The sequence below is a fragment of the Manduca sexta genome, chromosome 9 (genome assembly GCF_014839805.1).
Source record: "Manduca sexta isolate Smith_Timp_Sample1 chromosome 9, JHU_Msex_v1.0, whole genome shotgun sequence".
Lineage (NCBI taxonomy): Eukaryota > Metazoa > Arthropoda > Insecta > Lepidoptera > Sphingidae > Manduca > Manduca sexta.
This window is the reverse complement of record NC_051123.1, coordinates 3,785,904-3,805,362: the sequence shown is the minus strand read 5'-3', so window position 1 is coordinate 3,805,362 and position 19,459 is coordinate 3,785,904. Positions and strand designations below refer to the sequence as shown.

Here is a 19,459-nt window from a genome sequence, read left to right as displayed (position 1 = left end):
GTGACATCCATCTATGTGCCAAACATCCAAAATAGTTTGAAGGTTACTGTTTTTTCAAAAATGTCCAAACGTTTCGCAAACATTCGACGCCTTTTAACCCCGAAGTAAACAGAGGCGCAACTGGTACATCCACTTTGCGCCGTGCGTATTCCGTCCCATGATGTGATAGGAGGCGAGCCTATCCCTATATCAGACATCAATGTCGGGCTGATACTATGTAGAAAAATGTAATGACTGCCCGACCTGGGGATCGAACCCGAGACCTTAGCGCTGCAGTCATATTGTAATACAACTGCGCCACCGAGGCACGCAATAATATTGGGTAAGTAATAAGTAATTAAAGAAGTAAAATTAATTAGTTTAAACATACCATTTGACGCTACACGACGCTTTCTTAACTAATAAAGGATAAGACATAAAAATAAATCTAATTAAGGCGATACCTCAAGGTCCATTTTCATACATTTTGTTTCACCTTTAATCTGGGTAACTAAACAAGTATTGGCAAGTAAAGAATTTAAATTCACGTCTAGTTTGTGATTAGTTCTCGCAGTTGAAAGAAAAACGTAAAAATAATTAATAATCATGGATATTTCGGCCTTTAAAATTTCGTCATATTAAATTTTAAAGGCCGAAATATCGCCTTAAACTAAAAGTATTGAAGCATTTATAATTTTGGTACTGATAGGATATATTTTATATCCGCCTGGATAGCGACCACCGTACACAATGTGTTAAAACCCATCATAGTTGTCTACGTAAGTGTGTCGCGTTCCAGGATGAGCTGTATACATTCGGTCTCAACAGGCCGGCATAATTGTGTCGACTGTCGAGGGGTAATCATCTCTTGTCAGTCGACATTCTATTGGAGCCTGCTCCACTTACTATTAGGTTCGGTGGGATCAATTTGCCGGTCCCATATAAAAAAAATATATTGTTTCTTGAATGTCATAAATGCTACAGTAAAATAGTAAAACATCGCAATTCAATTAACATTTATAAACATTTTTAATAATAATAATATCAATATAATCAAGTTCTTGATATTTTTAAGTAAACTATATAATGCGCTTATTAAAAACATGTCCGGAATACTTTAAAATATTTATTTCTGTGTGCACATTTAAATTTTTTGACCTCGAAAAATAAAAGTGTAGACTTGACTTCAGCAATATATGTCCAGGCATTAATACAGCTTTGTCAATACACTGTTGTGCACAATATTAACTTTAATCTACTGAAAGCCAGAAATTATAGCTATTTAATTAATCCAGTGATAAAAACGAACCAATCTGTTGAATCCTAGTAGAAACACGTTATAAACAGTGGCTTTAATTAAATATCTTTAGTATTTGATTGACTGTCGACGGATCAACATGGAAGAACTGCCGAGGGATAAAATTCTCACGTATAATCCCGATACTCTGAAGGCTGTTAGATATGAGTTCAACCTGGAAAACCCTGGAAGATTGGAGGAAGCCATCAATATCCTGGAAGATTGGATTAAGAAACAGGATCATTTTGTCAAAAAAGATTTTGGTGAGTTTTTCTTTTGGTTCAGTGTGGACAATGAGCTGTTAGGCTCTGTTTGGTTTTTAGCTTTTTTTGTGACGAAAGGTGAATTTTTTTGAAAGGAAAGCCGACACATATATGTACTAATAATAATTATAGTTAGATTTTAACCCACTAAGCTTTAAATGTTAATTATTTATTTGTTCATAATATAATTTATTTTAATAGTTTGCGTACATAAATTATAAAAGTGAAGCCGTTAGAAATCGGGTTATATGAATCCTACGCCACTAAACATTTATATTTAATTGTGTATTGATTAATAAAATAAAAATTATAAAACATTCTGTAAAAACGATTGTAGTTTTTTATCTTAAGTGTAGCTATTTTAATCGATACTATTATGTAAAGCTGTAAAGTTCGTTTGAACGCGCTGATCCCTGATTAAAAGTGAAAAAATATTTTACTGAATATAGTCAAATTATCGAAGAAAATCTATACTATTATATAAAGCTGAAGAGTTTGTTTGTTTGTTTGTTTGTTTGTTTGTTTGTTTGAACGCGCTAATCTCAGGAACTACCGGTCCAAACTGAAAAATTCTTTTTGCGTTGGATAGCCCTTTGTTCGTGGAGTGCTATAGGCTATATATCATCACGCTATACCCAATAGGAGCGGGGCAGTAATGGCTAATCTCAGGAACTACCGGTCCAAACTGAAAAATTCTTTTTGCGTTGGATAGACCTTTATTCGTGGAGTGCTATAGGCTATATATCATCACGCTATACCCAATAGGAGCGGGGCAGTAATGGCTAATCTCAGGAACTACCGGTCCAAACTGAAAAATTCTTTTTGCGTTGGATAGCCCTTTTGTTCGTGGAGAGCTATAGGCTATATATCATCACGCTATATTCAATAGGAGCGGAGCAGTAATGGCTAATCTCAGGAACTACCGATTCGAACTGAAAAAAAATTTTTGTGTTGAATAGTCCTTTGTTTGTGGAGTGCTCAAAGTTATATATCATCACGCTATGACCAATAGGAGCGGAGCAGTAATGGCTAATCTCAGGAACTACCGGTTTCAACTGAAAAATTCGTTTTGTGTTGGATAGCCCTTTATTTGTGGACCGCTATAAGCTATATATCATCACGCTATGACCAATAGGAGCGGAGCAGTAATGGCTAATCTCAGGAACTACCGGTTTGAACTGAAAAAATCTTTTTGTGTTGGATAGCCCTTTGTTCCTGGAGTGCTATAGGCTATATATCATCATGCTATAACCAATAGGAGCGGAGCAGTAATGAAACATGTTGCAAAAACGGGGAAAATTATGAGTTTTGAGAGCTTCCGTTGCCTGCGCTGCGTAAACGGTTAAAGTTATGCAACAATGATGTATGACGGGATTGTTTCACTTAAAAAGTTCTAAATAATATAACAAAAGTCCCCCGCTGCATCTGTCTGCCTTAACGTGTTAAACTCAAAAACTACCTAACGTATTAAGATGAAATTTGGTATGGAGACAGTTTGAGACCCTGGGAAGAACATAGGCTCCCGGGAAACTACTATTTTTATAACGGAAAACTTTAGCCTGAAAAACTTTATAACGCGGGCGGAGCCGCGAGCAAAAGCTAGTATATTATAAAGCTGAAGTATTTGTTTGAACGCGCTAATCTCAGGAACTACAAATTTAAAATTGTTTTTATTGTTGGATAGCCCAAATATCAAGGAAGGCTAAAGGCTATAGAACATCACGCTATGACCAATATAAGCGGTGCATCAATTAAAAATGTTGCAAAAACGGGGAAAATCTATTTCGTTTGAGAGCTTCGGTAGCGTGCGTTGCGTCAACGATTAAAGTTGCACATTAATCATTTATGACGTAATTGTTTCTTTTAAAAAGTTCTAAAAAAATTATTATAGAAAATGTCCCTCGCCACATCTATCTGTCCGTCTGAACGCGATAAATTCAAAAAGCACAAAACTGATTGCGATCAAATTTTGTATAGAGATATTATAGTTTGACACCCTGGAAAATATATAGCGATACTTTATTCCGGAAAGACTCAATCACGGGGGCGAAGTCGCGAGTATAAGCTAGTATGTAGACAAAATTTACATTTAAAAGCTTAATAAATTGCACCAGTCTCTGATACGAATTTATTTTAATATTTATCATTTTGAATATGATATTATTTACCTTTTTTTCTCGCGGGGAAAACCGCGTTACTACCACTAATGGTGGAAAGGGGTGAAATGAACGGTTATATTGGTTTCACCGGTTTTAATTCTTCTACTATTTAGTATCAAAGCAATTTTAGCCCTCGCATGGCTATTTTAATACTGAAAAATATTCTGGACTGCCTCGGTGGCGTAGTTGTATTGCTATGCGGTACGGTAGTACTCTGAGGTCTTGGGTTCGAATCTCGGGTCGGACAAAGTGATATTTGGGTTTTTCTGCTCAGTATCAGCCCGGATTGTGGAATTTGTGCCCGATATGGCGATAGGCTCGCCCCCTATCACATCATGGGACGGAATATACTCAGCGAAAAGTGGGTGCCCTGGTTGGGCCACTGCATACCCCTTCGGGGTTTAAATGCGTGATGTTTTTTTTTGTTTTACAAAATATTGCACAAAACTGGATTATATTGTAATTTTTTTACAAGGTCACTTTTTCATAGGACATTGGTTATACTTAATATTCACACACGGGAAATTGAAAATGTTACATGACTTTCAGAAAAAAATAATAATATCCAACTAAAAGTTTGTCAAACAAAGATTATAAAGAATTTAATATTTATATCAAATGTAAACGATTCAGTAATAATGATTCCACATATTTAGCATAATATTAAACGCTATAATTGGATGGCAGACTATCTTAGTTCTTTAGTCCCATGTTTCAAATGCTTCTCCGTCACAATTAAAAGTTGCATACCTACTTTATCTGCCGCACGCGCACGGTGCCTTACTATGTACTCGAGTGCAATATTTACTTCTGTCCATACCGCCGCCGCAGCCTTTGCTTTGGCTATCAAAAATACGCAAACTGCTACTAAATAATAAATTTAGCTTTTAGTTATTCTGTGAATTCTTTTGAAATAAAATAAATTAAGTCGAATTATAGAATATTGTTATAGTTTCCGGTGTACATTACAATGTCCAACCAGAACAGAACATAGCTTACACGTTTTTTATTGCATTTTAAGGCCGAGACGAGCATGCCGCTCGCCTGATGGTAAGCGATACGATGGCCTAAACAGTAGTAACACCATATAGAACTAAATTACAAATTAGGTACTGCGTGGCACTCCACTACTCTTGTCACCCTTAGAAAAGAAGTTAAGTCTCAAGATCCAGTAATTATTCTTGCTACCCTTCACCCAGCACTCAACAGTGCAGGCACTCTTTTTTCTTAGTGGTAAAAATAGACATCGCGATGGTACCTACGCAAACAATACACATACGATAGACCTACCAGCAAATGTTGCAGAAATAAGTCTTGTGGTGGTGCCAATCTAGCAAAGCTCGAGAATCTATTCTAACATGTTCTATGCTTTACATATTTAAAACAAAATATTGATGCGCATGCGCGTGTGTGTGTGTTTTTCTGTGTCACACTACGAACCTCGTACAACTTGTGGTCTATCAAGCGGAGCGTGAAGAAGCAATTATGCAGGCCGGCATGATTGCTGACCGTTCGGCGATGCTTGTTTCTTTTGCCGGTCAGCTCTTAATTTGGGCTTCAGTTAGTTTACCATAAGGTGTATTGAAGCCACTATGCCGAGCGTCGATTAAAAAAAGTATCTAAACAGGTTTTAACAAGTTTTAATATCCAGACAATATGACTTTTCAAAGAAAAATCCAAGGTACGTTTTGTATAATAAGGTAAAAGTATGCTGCCACAATTACGTGAAATAAAGTTTGTAATATTTTAATAAAACAACGGCGATAGCCGAGTTGGATGTGGAACGGACTGCTGAGACGAATGTCCGCAGGTTCAAATCCCAAGGGCAAACACTGCTGACTATTCTAAAATTATCTGTGTTTTCTTTGTGAATTATTACTTTAACAGCGAAAGAAAACATCGTGAGGAAACCTATTCAGGTTACACAGCAAAATTTTTATAGTGATCTTTTCAGGTATTCACCTGAAAAGATCACTATAAAAATTTTGCTGTGCGAAGTCTACCAATCCGAGCTAGAGCACCGTGGTGGACTAAGGCCTAATCCCTCTCAGTAGTAAAAGAGGTTCGTGTCCCACAGTGGGACAGTATGTAACACAGAGCTGATATTATTATAATATTGTAATGGATTAGCATATTGATTTACAAACTATGCGGCGCTATTGAAGTCCAATAATCTCCGCATAAACAAGAATAATATTGTTATCACGACTGCCCATTGTTTTGATTCCATGTGTAATTATCGGTATAAAAACAGAGTGGTTTAAGATGATATTTATAAACGGTTATTAAAAAAACCTCGAAAGCAATTTGCATAGTACAACCATGTTCTGCCACGAAGGTCGGTAATTCTGGTGATTTTAGAAAGGCAAAAGACTTGAAAGGTAATAGAGTAGCTTTTATTTATAGTTCTGAGGTCGATTTGCGTTTTTAAATGAATGATTTTCTTTATTAAACATTATTATTTGTTAGGGCATATTTATTTATATATATAAAAATTAATCCCTATTTCCCTTGGTCACGCCATCACGCGTGAACGGCTGGACCGACTTCACAATTTTTTTTGTTGTTTTTGTTATTTCAGGAGAAGGATCTTATGAAAGAAAAAAATAAGGAAGTTGAGAGCAACGTTAGAAAATTTAAGAAAAGTTTATTTCGGCGATTGACAAAATGCGCGCTGCAAATTCATAGTTGAGGCGGGACAACGTCTGTCGGGTCAGCTAGTACTAATATAAATCCCATACATGGTTCCCTTTACATCAACTTTATTTATTAATTTATTACATTTTATATACAAAGAGAATTAAGGCGGCATTAAAGCTGAAGGCGTTCTCTACCAGTAAAAATGTAGGTAGTTTGAGACAAAAGACTTCACCACACTTTAAAGCATGTTTAAAGTTGTGTGAATTTAATTTTATATTGTTTTATGATACAACACCAAACATAGTTTTAAAAATATTAAAATACATTTTAATTACGCGCATTGGAACATTGTAATCCTCTTTGTCAAGCTTACAGCGTTAAATGTGTGGAAAGCGTTTATTATTTGGCCAGCGTTGTTAAAATATTTATTTTACGTTGTCCCTTGTCTGTATTAACTTAGGGTTTTGTTTTAAACGAAGAGCGGCGATAGCCTAGTTGGGTGTGGAACGGACTGCCGAGACGAATGTCCGCAAGTTCAAAACTCAAGGGCACACACCTCTAACTTTTCTAAAATAATATGTGTGGTCTTTGTGAAATATCGCTTGCTTTAATGGTGAAGAAAAACACCGTGAGGAAACCTGCATACCTGAGAAGTTCTTTATAGGAATTTTCAGGGTGTGTGAAGTCTACTAATCCGCACTAGGTCAGCGTGGTGGACTAAGGCTTAATCCCTCTCTGAAATAGATGAGGCCCGTGCGCAGCAGTGGGGCGGCATTATAATACAGGACTGATATTATTATTATATTTGTTTTAAACTAGGTATTCGCGCAACTTCATTTGGACTTTGATTTATCTCAGTCTGTATCCGTATCAGTAGCGAAGTTGACATTTTCCAAGAGGAAACACGACACAAGATAATATAGATACTAATATGCATAGAATTCTAATGCGATCATCTCTATATGCAAATCATTCTAATGATAATTATCTAAAATACAGAAAAATAAAACCGATTTTAGTGAAAATATTTGGTAATTATTAACGATTTTTGGCACAATGTTAGCAGAGGTAAAGACCAGTATGTGGTTTTATTAATTAACAAAATGTCAAAATTACCTTATATATTAGGTACGTTTTTGCACGCGACTCCGTTCTTGTAAGGAAGTATTTCCCGCATAAAAAGTAACATAGCACTCAGTAGTAATGAAGCTTCCTATTGGTGTAAAATAATTCAAAATTATTTTAATAGATCTCGAGGAGCGGTAAAAGTAACAAATTCGTCATCTTTATATGTTTATATAGCTTTTGATTGCGGCTTTGCCCGCGTGAAGGAGTTTTCCAGGATAATTTTGTTCCGACTTACTTGATAACGTAATATTATGACCAAATTACATAAAATCATTATAAATTGCAGCCTATATGTTATTATAATGTATAACCAATATTACTGTAAAGTTTCATCCAAATCCGTTCAGTAGTTTTTACGTAAAAGAGGAACAAACATAGATCCATCCTCACACACTTTCGCATTTATAATATTAGTTAGACATACCTATAGATCGCGACTGAAGCAAGTTTCCGAGGAAATCTAATCCAGTCGTAGCAAGAAACCTTTATTTCTCAAGGATAAAGTAGTTTTTGGAGATTATTTTTAGCTATTAATTTTTATTAGTTTTAAAAACAATTTCTTGAAACAATACTATTTACGGATGTTATCGCGGTTCTTTATAATATATTTTTTTCCACGTTTCGAAGACTTTGTAGCCTTTACGATCGTGGGGCGACTGAGGTTTTGGTCGTCCAAAAAGTCACAGTTATAATATCTACCTACATTTTACAATTATACAATTTTTTTAATAATAATTCCGTGAAAAATTTTATTCCAATGTTTAAAATTCGCGTAAGCATAAAAAATATTATAAAATCTTTACTGATGGTAGGTCTCTCATATGTGAGAGTCTGCCTGGGTAGGTGCCATCGAAATGTCTATTTCTGCCGCTAAGCAACAGTGTATAGTCGCTGTTGTGTTCCAGTGTGGAGGACATTGCAGCCAGTGTAACTTCTAGTCATAATAAGACTTAACATCTTATGTCTCAGGACTGCGAGCGCAGTGGAATACCGAACAATACTTTGTAATTCAAGGTATTGGATGGTGTTTCTACTGTTTATGGGTGATCATATCCTTTACAATCAGGCGAACAGCAAGCTCGTCTTGTCAGTCAAACCAATAAAAGATACAACTTTTTGGTACAAAAATTATAATTCCTCCATATATTACTTATGCAACATAAAATGTGTTGACAGTTCGCAACTATGTAAACTTCGTGCTGCAATTTACCTTGTATATTATTTTTGTTAATAGATCGAGAGTACCTAGAAAGGACTATAGTAACAACAAAAGGGCTGGTCGAACGCGCTAAAGCACGTATGGACAAACTATGTACATTCAAGACTTTACTGCCAAACTTCTTCCAAATTTTAGAGGAGAAGAGGCATCAATCAATTGCTGAAAAATTGTAAGTATATTTTTAATTAATAAAATTAAATAATTTAAACACTTCTTTATTTCCACCACTTGTTACAGAATACATCATTAAACTTTATAGATAAATATATATGATTTAAAGCTGTCTTATTCCTATTGTATCATACAGGGTCATTTGACATTGCGTTCCTAAATGAAACCACATACTCGCCTTCAATTTTGCTGACATTGTATCAAAAATTATCCATAAATAACTAATATTTTCACGAACAATCGAACGATTTTTTGATCATTTTGTAGTTTAATGCGAATATGGCGTGTGCCGGGTGTATTTCTGACTGAAAGTGTGATTTTGCCACTACAACGAATTTTCTTAGAGTAGTAGTAGTAGGCTTTAGAGCGCGTAAAAAAAATTACTTTTTATTAATGTTTATTTTGTTCCAAACATTTTTTATTTTACATCTAAGGCTTAATAACTTATTGCAACGTGTTATTTCCTAGCTGGGGCCTTATTCTCTATCCCGCACGTTATTTTAACAGTGCGTAACAAGCACGTAACACAACGCGTCATGTTTAGGACTATAGAAATTTGGCTTACAGAATACCATTCCACGCACATTTCTCGAAGATAACATGACACTGCCGCGTAACGCGTTTACACTATCATACAGAATAAGGGCCCTGATAAGAATGTGATTTTATTTAGTAACGCGATGTCAAAATGACCCTGTATAAAAGTTTTCTCCTTTTTCCGCACATAGCCTGTAGGTTGATTCCCTATGCTACTCGCGATAACACACCGTAAACGCGTGTTGTCAAAACAAGCTCTAAACACAAACGCGTTTCATACACGCGCCACGATGTGTAATTGAAAAATAGGTATTGTGTATGCCATACGATAGGTTGTCTATGCTTAATATTTTTATATTACGATGTGTTAATGCGTTCAGAAATCTTTCATCCCCTCGAATCGGCAAGTATCGGTTTTTGAAAAGGCTTTTTTGTTTGTATTCGTGATATTAAATGATGTAACTCGAATAAATCACTGCCAAACTTTATTTAATCCCATTTTTGTATATACTTAAATGTAAGAAACATGAAAGGAATATAAAAATAATTTAAAGAAATTTCTGTAGACTGTGATTGTTTTCAAACGAAAAAATATAACTTCAAAATGATTGTCAAATGTCAATGTCATAGACTTATTTACTTGATTTGTTTACTAAAGCCACATTTTAAAAATTGAATTGAATTGATATATTTAATGCTACTGAAGATTTTACACGAATGCTGTTATATGAGTAATAGTAAATGCTGTTGTGCTAATGCAGTTTGTGCTAAATTGGCGCTAACAACGTATATTAAGAGGAATTCTACGAACCTTCCATCATAAAATTTGTTGCAAAATCGTTAAGGCATTAACTCAATTTTTTTTTTATTTAGTTAAATAATGTGACGAGGATGCCGTTTATCTGATGATAAGCGATACGACCGCCCATAAACAGTTACAATGCCATCCGGAACTTTGAATTGCAAAGCACTGTGACGTTCCACAGTAGGTTTTCAGAATGAGACAAAGATTTTAGGTCTTATAAAGTAATTACGCTAGTTACAATTTCCTCTAAACTGGTACACATCAGTGCATGGACACAGTTTAACTTGGCTATAGAAACAGACATTGCCGTAGACACCTTATAACTATCAAGACAGACATTCACATATAACAGACTTACCACCAATAATTAAAATAAGTGTAAATTGTCTATTAAACGTTATTTTTTAAAATTTATAGCTCTATTACCTAGTAACTTCTATTAGCCGCTCAACCGGCATTAATCTTTTTGGAATAAAAAGTACTCTATTCAATCCACAGCTCACTGTCTGAGTACCATATTTCATACACATTCATTTAGTTATTAAGGTGAAACTGATTAATTAACAAACATTCAAACTCATGTATAGAAATTTTACTTATGTTATCTAAGACTGAACAACAAATAAAAAATAAAACAAAGATAATGTGTTGTTAAAACTGAGTATATTTTACTATTATTTATTTGGAATATCTTGCATTACATTCACTATCCTGTAAAAGTAAATAATTTTATTATTACATTTGATATTATCAGTTTTGTTAACATTAGTATTCAATGTAAGATGCCTTTGGTCTCCTAAAATAAAAAAGTAAGTGTTTGTACAAACAATTTTAGATTCAACATGATTACATACTTTTGTATGTAATTGTTTAAAATGATTGGGATTACCTACATGAAATTTTTGCTTTGTTTCTCTGGATCGATATTTACATTTTGTAGATTTTGATATTTAATTTAAAGCTGGCTAAGCCCTTGATTAAGACGTCTACCAATTACTTATAACAACAATAATGTATAACTAGTAAAAATTTCTTCAATAATCTTTATTGTTATCAAACTTTATAGGTACAAAACTTTCACCACAAAGAAACTACATAGTATTAATTGTAATGTACATAATTAAGAAAACATTGTTTAAAAAGATACCTTCATTAGTGTTTTATATTTGTTTGCCTATCTATTTACTAATAGAAATATTACATCGAAGTAATAAAAATAAACTTGATTGACCTCAATTCTTGTCAAAAGTCGGGTTGCCAGTAGTAAAGTAGCTTATTTTTCACCGCTGAGCCCATAACACAAATTTGACTATCAAGATACAAAAACATAGGTTTGAATATTAATTCGATCATTTAGGATTTATGTTTGTTTTTGTTTCTGATAAAGTAGAATATTATATTTGAGTTTTCACGATGTAAAGAGGATACTATCGTCAATAGAAATTATACAGTCGTTGTATCTAAATAATTAATTTGTCTAAACGCGCATAGACGCGCTGGATTGCCGCACGTTATTTTGACAATTCGTAACATGCCCGTAAGGCGGATGTGTCACACCGCATCGTGTTCATGAAATGTCAAATTAGCATCCAGAATACTCTTACACAGTCATAACACGAAGTTAACGAAACACGCCGTGTTACAAGTTCGACATTGTCGTAGAGAATCATGCCCCTGTAGTAGATCGGGCCGTTGTGCGTGGAATGTCGGCTATGGGTCTACCAAAATGTTTCATTTTTTATATAAACATTGTATAAAAGTAGGAAACTATAAATTAAATTATGATATTGCAGGAGTCACGCTCATCTGCCGAAATTGACAGATGACCATTACCGGGTTTATGTTTTGAAAATTCATTCCGACGAAGTGACGGCATCCGACATATTTGACTACTACAGAAATCTTATTATTGTAAGTATATTGTAAATAAGGTTGACTTTACCATGCCCTTTTCATTACAATTTTTTTCTTAATTGTTACTAACTGTATTTAAGTAATAATGGTGTTAACTCGTATATGGATCTTTTGAAACTTCGAAAAAGATATGACATAAATATTCACGCCAAAACCACTAAACGCATTTGGATGGATTTTACTACACAGAAAGACCGTGTCTTCGATTAACATATAAGCTATTTTTTAATTCAAGAATTTATTTTTCTGGGAAATACTGGAACTTTGTATCAAATTATTTAAAACATGGCGCCTGCGTCATATAGATGGTGCTGTGTGTCAATTTAGTAACTGATGTAGCACAAAGGCTATTAACGTGGTAGACGTCGCGAGGAATAACTAGTTCTTGATTTAGGTATTAATTTACCCAAGGATTATAATAATGGATAAGGTTACGAGCAATTGACTGCACTTAATATGACCCTATATCTAGTCAAGTGATACTAACGGCAATGAAATACAACCCATGTTAATTATAATCTACATATTAATTACATACCGTTCAAGTATCATAAGGTTGATATTAAAACATGCCGAGAAGTTTTATTATTTACTTAGAAAGAAATAATAATGATAATATAATATCAGCCCTGTATTATATAATGTCCCACTGTTGGGCACGGGCCTCCTCTACTACTGAGAGGGATTAGGCCTTAGTCCACCACGCTGGACTAGTGCAGATTGGTAGACTTCACACACCCTTAAAAACTCCTATAGAAAATTTCTCAGGTATGCAGGTTTCCTCACGATGTTTTCCTTCACTGTTAAAGCAAGCGATAATTCACAAAGAATACACACATGATTTTAGAAAAGTCAGAAATGTGTGCCCTTGGAATTTGAACCTGCAGCCATTCCTCTCGGCAGTCCGTTCCACAACCAACTAGGCTATCGCCGCTTAGAAGGAAGCGAAGATAAAAACAAAGAAATAACTTAGATATTTTTTTATTTTTTTTATAATACCGTCGCTGGCTGCAAGACAGACAGAAGATGTAAAACATTTCGCGTATATACCTATCTATATATAAAGTGTAAAATGTAAAAAATAAGAATGAACATGTTTGCTCGTACAACATTTTTGTATGTCGTTTGTGGTGTTCTATTCCACGCTATTGATCTTTTAAGCCCGCTGTACACGGGTAGAGTAAATGGCACAGTAGTACAGTAGAATAGTAACTATGCTACTCACTATACCAATGTAAGTAGATTTGATTGAGTCCTTTATTTTACGTGCGCGGGAAAGTGCTCCAACTGCATCTTATAGTAAGTGGAGTGGGGTCCAATAGAACGTCGACTGATATCAGATGATTACCCATCGGCAGTCGACACAATTATGCCGGCCTTTTGGAACCAGATATGTACAAGATGATCCCAATACACTTACGTGGGCCTCTATGACGGGTTTTAACAACTTTGGTGGTCGCTATCCGTATAATCTTATAAAACTCGTAGAGCACATGGATCTGGTAGAGAAGTATGCTAGTTGACTTTACTGTTTACTCTACCATAGTCTACTATTTTGTTCGCGACTTTGCTCGTGTGAGAGAGTTTTTCCGGGATAAGAATGCATACTTACCTATGTCCTTTCCAGAGACTCAAACTGTCTACATACCAATTTAATTGAAATCCTTTTGATCGTTTTTAAATTTATCACGTTTAGATAGACAGACGCAACCGAAGACTCTGTTTATAGATTGTCTATATACCAACTACTTTCATGCAAACATTATTCCTTCTTAATGCTAATAGATTCAGATCATGCATGGTTTACCACGAGTTTGAGCATATATAACGCTGTGACGTCACCACGTATGTAATAGGACCTTCAGATGTGACCTAGTATGCATTCGGGACTTTCATGTACCGAATGAATATTCATTTGTTTGTTTAGCGGTAAGTTGGTGAGATGATATGTAGTAGTTTCCTTTGATTCTCTGTGTTCAAAAAATAGTGTAGCCAGTGTAACTGGACATAATAAGACTTAACATCTCATGTATCTGGATGGCGAGTGCAGTGGAATACCAAACAATATTCGAGGTGTTGGATGGTGTTTCTACTGTTTATCGGCGGTCGTATCGCTTAGCATCAGACGAAAAGCCAGTTCATCTCGTCATTGAAAGCAATAAAAAGGCATTGGTGTTAGTAACTTCTTTTAAAACTTATGTAAACAACGAACAACAGCTTGAAGCATCACCCGCGTGAAGAGCCATTCGCGCTACAAATGTAGCTAGAACACTGTATAACACTAGCGCCATCTATGTAAAAACCACACAATTAAACAGATTATTTCCTATTGGGGCAAATTCCTGAGATATAGTCTATATGTTAATCCTAGACATGGTACCATGTGCATTTCTTTTTCATTCAAATCTGTTTGGTTTTTCGTTTTAAATTATCACCTTCATAGTCAATTGGACGGACCGGTGCTCAGTTTAGTTTTTATAAATAATCGCTAGAATAACAATGCATATAAAAATATGAAAAAAATGAATTATCCTCCGATGATGAAGCTCAAGACCTTAGCCACCGGTGGTTAGGGATTTCTTTCTTTATTCATAAATAATAATATAAAATAAATAAGTTTATTATTAATCAAGACTAATTTTCCTTATATATTTTTACACTATAATCTAGCCTTACAATTGCCTCAGTACTCAGACAAACCTGTATAAGGTGTTTGAGATACCGTATATAAAACCTTATTCTTAACTTTTTATGTTGGAATAAATTAAAAATAAAACTCTATCTCCGAAGGCAGCACCCATCGCACCCAATTTTCACCGTGTGTATTCTGTCCCATGATAGGGGAGCCTATTGCTATAGCATCAGACTCCGCTGATACTGAGCAGAAATACTCAACATCACTGTGGCCAGCCTCGATTCAAATCCGGAACTTCAAAGCGGGAGTCGCGCCATCCAATACTAAGCCACAAAGGCAGTCAGTTCTATATTTATAATTATTATTCTCTTCCAGATCAGTGAATATATGAAAGCTCATGACTACTGCAACGGGTTCATACTCGTTTTGGACTACAGAGACACCAACGTCATGAGTCTGGCGACTAAACTGAATCCGAGTGATCTTCGTCAAGCGCTAGCCGTGATGATGGTAAGTATGAGGTGTTACCACATGCCATGTGAGTAGCTAGCAGTGGCGAAAGGGAACGGGATACGACATATAGGTACTAATACGCAGGCGGTCTGCAAATCATTCTAATGATATTTAGATTCTATATAAAGGGAAGCAGGAATCGACTTATAATTCGCACTCTTAATAAAATAATGACCCATTCCAAAATTACCAATTTGTGGGAATCGTCAAACAACCAATTTCTGTTTGCGACCTTTTAGTTTTTCCCTCTTTTTTCATGCTATAGGTTTCATTATTTATCTATCTTTAATAAGCTCAATTTCATAGCAACTTCAAAAAAGGTAGCAAACAAAAATTGGTTTTTCCGACGACTGCCACGAAATAACAATTTTGAAATAGGTTATTATTTTATCAAGAGTGCGATTATGGACCCTACGTCAATAGTCAATCATCTGTGTCAGTCCAGAAGAGAGTAGTTTCTTGTGGTTAATTTTGAATATTATATGTAACTAGCTTTTGCTCGTGGTTTCACCCGCGTGAAGGAGTTTTCCGGGATAGAAAGTAACCTATAACCTTACCAAGGTCTCAAACAATCTCCATACCAAATTTCATAAAAATCTGTTAGGTAGATTTTGAGAAAATCGATCACAAACAAACATTTAGCTTTTTGGGACTTTGTTTTATATGTATAGATAGATAAGAAATAAGATAGTTTCAGAGTTTAAAATAAACTGTCATTAAATTCACATTAGTCGACATTGGTCTAAATATTTAATAACTTAATGTTACCGATTATTTGGGTCCTGTGTTTTTACTTTGCTGTCACTTATCTATTTATTTCATTTATTAAAAACAAACAGTCATATAAAAAAGCATAATTATATGTTTACTTTGTCGATTAGTACAACAGATAAATCAAAACGATTGCGGTTAATTATTGACGTAATTAGTTTGTAGAATTTATTGCAATTTACATACAATAAAAAATATGATGTTAATTATATTCATTTATTTATACGTGGAAATATTTTAATAGCTTAAGTGGTCGCTTATTCTTTCGTAAATGTATTTATTTAGTTTAAATATTTTTAATGATTTCTTATGTTTACGCGAATGTTAGACATTAAAATTAAACTAGTTTTCGGATTTTATCGCGGATTTAATATTTTAGTTTAAATATCCATAGGAGCAATATACCGAGATAAAAAGTGGCCTATTGTTAATCTAGGACATTGTCTTCCCTTAAGCCAAATTACATCTTAATCCGATCAACAGTTTCTTCATATACTTCTGCGCATTTATATTAGTAAGAGTAAGATATTATCAGGAACTAAAACCTATCTATATTCATTTCAGGATGGATACGGCATGAGAGTAAAGGGCATACATATGATAACGCCTTCGAAAATGGTAGACGCATTGGTAACGGTCTTCAAGCAAGTTCTGAGCGCTAAGGTGGCTAGTCGTATACATGTACACAAATCAGTAGAAACACTCTACGACTACGTTCCTAAAAGCATGCTGCCGTCCGAGTTTGATGGAGATGGGAAATCTTTGAGAGAACTTCATCGTAAGTTGCTTAATATTTTGTTTATTATACATACACAAACACACGCCTTTTGTATTCCTGAAGGAGTTGGCTGGAGCCCCATTGGTTCACACATTTTCTGCCGTGTGTTTTCAATAGGGGTTGCCTATCACCATATCGGGCACTAATTTCAGACTCCAATACAAGTACCTACATTCTGCAATAAAGGATTTTTATTTCTAATTCTAATTCTGAATGGAAAACCCTAATATCACTGCCCAACCTGAAGATCAAACCCGAGACTTCAGCACTGCAGTCGTAGCGCCTATCCAAAATCGTACTGTAATACAATAAAGTCACTATAGCAGTGATTTTGTTTGATTTATTATTATTGTTTATTTAGTTTATGTCAGCATTTGGATATTTGACTGAATATTTACGTTTGGCCAATGCAATATCAACTTTGAACATGAACTATTTAAAGTCGATACTGTTTTCCCAAAGATGGATAGGAGATGGTACTATAATATTATCTATTCTATTAGCCTAAACCAGTCATTTAATTCACTGTCATTCCAGAACAATGGATCGAAGTCATCACATCTGAGGAATTCACGCAATATTTGAAGGAGATGAATACAGCAACCACCAACGAAGCTTACAGACAAACAGATAAATTCAATGAACAATATTTAGGAATGCCAGGATCCTTTAGAACTCTAAGTGTAGATTAAAATATGTATGAAGCATAGGACATAAAGGTAGTAATGGTAGCTGGTAATGGACCCTTGTCTAATAAAACAAACGAAATTAACCATATTTTCTAAAACTGCTTGAAAGAAGATAAAGATTCATGGTGAATGTCTAAAGCATTGATGCTCAAAGTGGTCCAGGTAGGCCCTCCAAGGGTTCACGGGAGACTTGACGGGGTTCTACGTAGGTGTGATCAAAAACTAGAGGTCCACAATTTGTAAGCGGAGGTCCACGAAAATGTATCTGGTTTGATAAGAAAATACTAAAATGTTGGCTTGACTTCACCTATCAATATAGGCAGATAATATTGATAGGGGTCGTAAGACACGGTGACCCCAACATAACCCTGATATCTGGCCGGTAGTTATAATGCACTTTCCCTACGAAACCTAAAAAATAGATCCACCGGAACCAGCAAAATGGTGAAGGGGTCTACGAGAAAAGAAAAATTAGGACCCTCTGGTTTAGAGCATTATTTTTTGTAGGAAACTGGACATAAAGAGATGGCAGACGAGGGAAGGGATAGTGCTTTCATACATTGGTGGGACAAGGACGAACTAGTAGTATAGGACGTGGATGCCGAGGAGGAGTAACGGTGTTTAAAGTAATTTTGATAAGAAATTGGGGCAATCATATTTATATAATTGTGTTAAAGCACCATGTTAAGTCCGTTTCTTCTAACATTATGCGATTTTATATAGACTAAAGCTATATTATTATTGATAAGCTAATTGACCTGAACGACATTTTCTTTCGTAAAATTTTAACTAAGTAAAAAAAACATAGAAAAAAGTACTGATTTTAAATTTGTATCAAACTTAGTGTGTCAAAAAATTGTCGCTTAAATCAATTAGCTTTTCAACCGTTAATATATCTTATTTGGATATGTTACTTTTCTGGGAATGTATTTACGATGATTTTAGAGTGCTTCCGGAGATTTTTTGAGAACTTTCGATTCTGTTTGTATTTTAAAACTGGGTGACTAATACCATTTCTCTAGTTTTGGTAATCAATCAGAGAGACCTAAATTATTTATGACAATATTTTATTATATCGTTGTTTGATCTAGATTTGGAAGTATTATTTTTTACAATTTAAATGCAATGATACTACATTTATCTAAGGTTTACTTGTTATGAATTTTCTTATTAAACTCAAAACTTTACTGGTTGTCGCTTAGACTGTTGCCTTTCACTGGGGTGACACTCTTTCTCCCTTAAATTTCACATATCCTGATGCGATCAGGCTCCCTGGATAAAAGCATTTTATAGCACTGTATGATAAAATAGCTTCATCATAAGTGTCGGATTCCAATCAATATTTCCATCATTACTTTTTAAGAATTCACGAATTATTTCTGTGTTACGGTTTTATAAATCTTATGCTCAATAATTTTAAGGACGTAGATTAAGACGCTTCCTACGGCTTTTGCTTATGGCAGAATTATTGAATAATATTAAACTAGAAAGTCGCATATAAGACATTAGAACTTTATATTGAAATACTTTATGATGCGTTTTGGGATTTTGGGGAGGGCTATAAAATATTAAATTTTTAAAATAATTACAATAAAAAGTATGTCAATTATAATATACATTTAATTTAGTTCTGAAGAAGGATCAAATTTCAAAAAAGATGAAATAGAACGAAATATTCGACGTGAGATAATGGTAAACAATAAATTGATTTTGTAATTATTGCGGTTTTTAATTTGTACGGTTTAATTAATGTTGAGAATAAAATACAATTTCATGATGACAATCTTTCTTTTTATATACCTTTGTTCATTTTTCCTATTGTCTTGTGGATTTTCTTAGTAAATCCTTAGTAAACAGGATCGTTTAGACTTTGCATTAGTAAATGAAATCATATAAAAATAAATAAATCAAATAAATATACTTGTCTTTTTGACAACAACAATTTATGAAAAGTTATTTTA

The 19,459-nt window shown here is 34.5% G+C and overlaps 1 protein-coding gene across 1 annotated transcript; it reads left to right on the top strand.

Moving 5' to 3' along the window:
* The first annotated feature begins 1,195 nt into the window (after positions 1-1,195).
* On the top strand, positions 1,196-19,217 carry LOC115448094 (alpha-tocopherol transfer protein). Its single transcript, XM_030175394.2, has 6 exons — positions 1,196-1,539; positions 8,701-8,854; positions 11,992-12,109; positions 15,123-15,257; positions 16,596-16,809; positions 17,347-19,217. Exons 1-6 carry the CDS (start codon positions 1,377-1,379, stop codon positions 17,499-17,501), a joined length of 939 nt encoding a protein of 312 aa, XP_030031254.1. The 5' UTR covers positions 1,196-1,376; the 3' UTR covers positions 17,502-19,217.
* The last annotated feature ends 242 nt before the right edge of the window (positions 19,218-19,459 follow it).

What these genes read in the sequence shown, in the direction of transcription:
- LOC115448094 (XM_030175394.2), top strand. Translation starts at nt 1,377, where the DNA reads ATGGAAGAACTGCCGAGGGATAAAATTCTCACGTATAATCCCGATACT. An exon ending in CAATCAATTGCTGAAAAATT is followed by an intron (nt 8,855 to 11,991) that starts GTAAGTATATTT and finishes ATGATATTGCAG; the next exon opens with GAGTCACGCTCATCTGCCGA. An exon ending in ACTACAGAAATCTTATTATT is followed by an intron (nt 12,110 to 15,122) that starts GTAAGTATATTG and finishes ATTCTCTTCCAG; the next exon opens with ATCAGTGAATATATGAAAGC.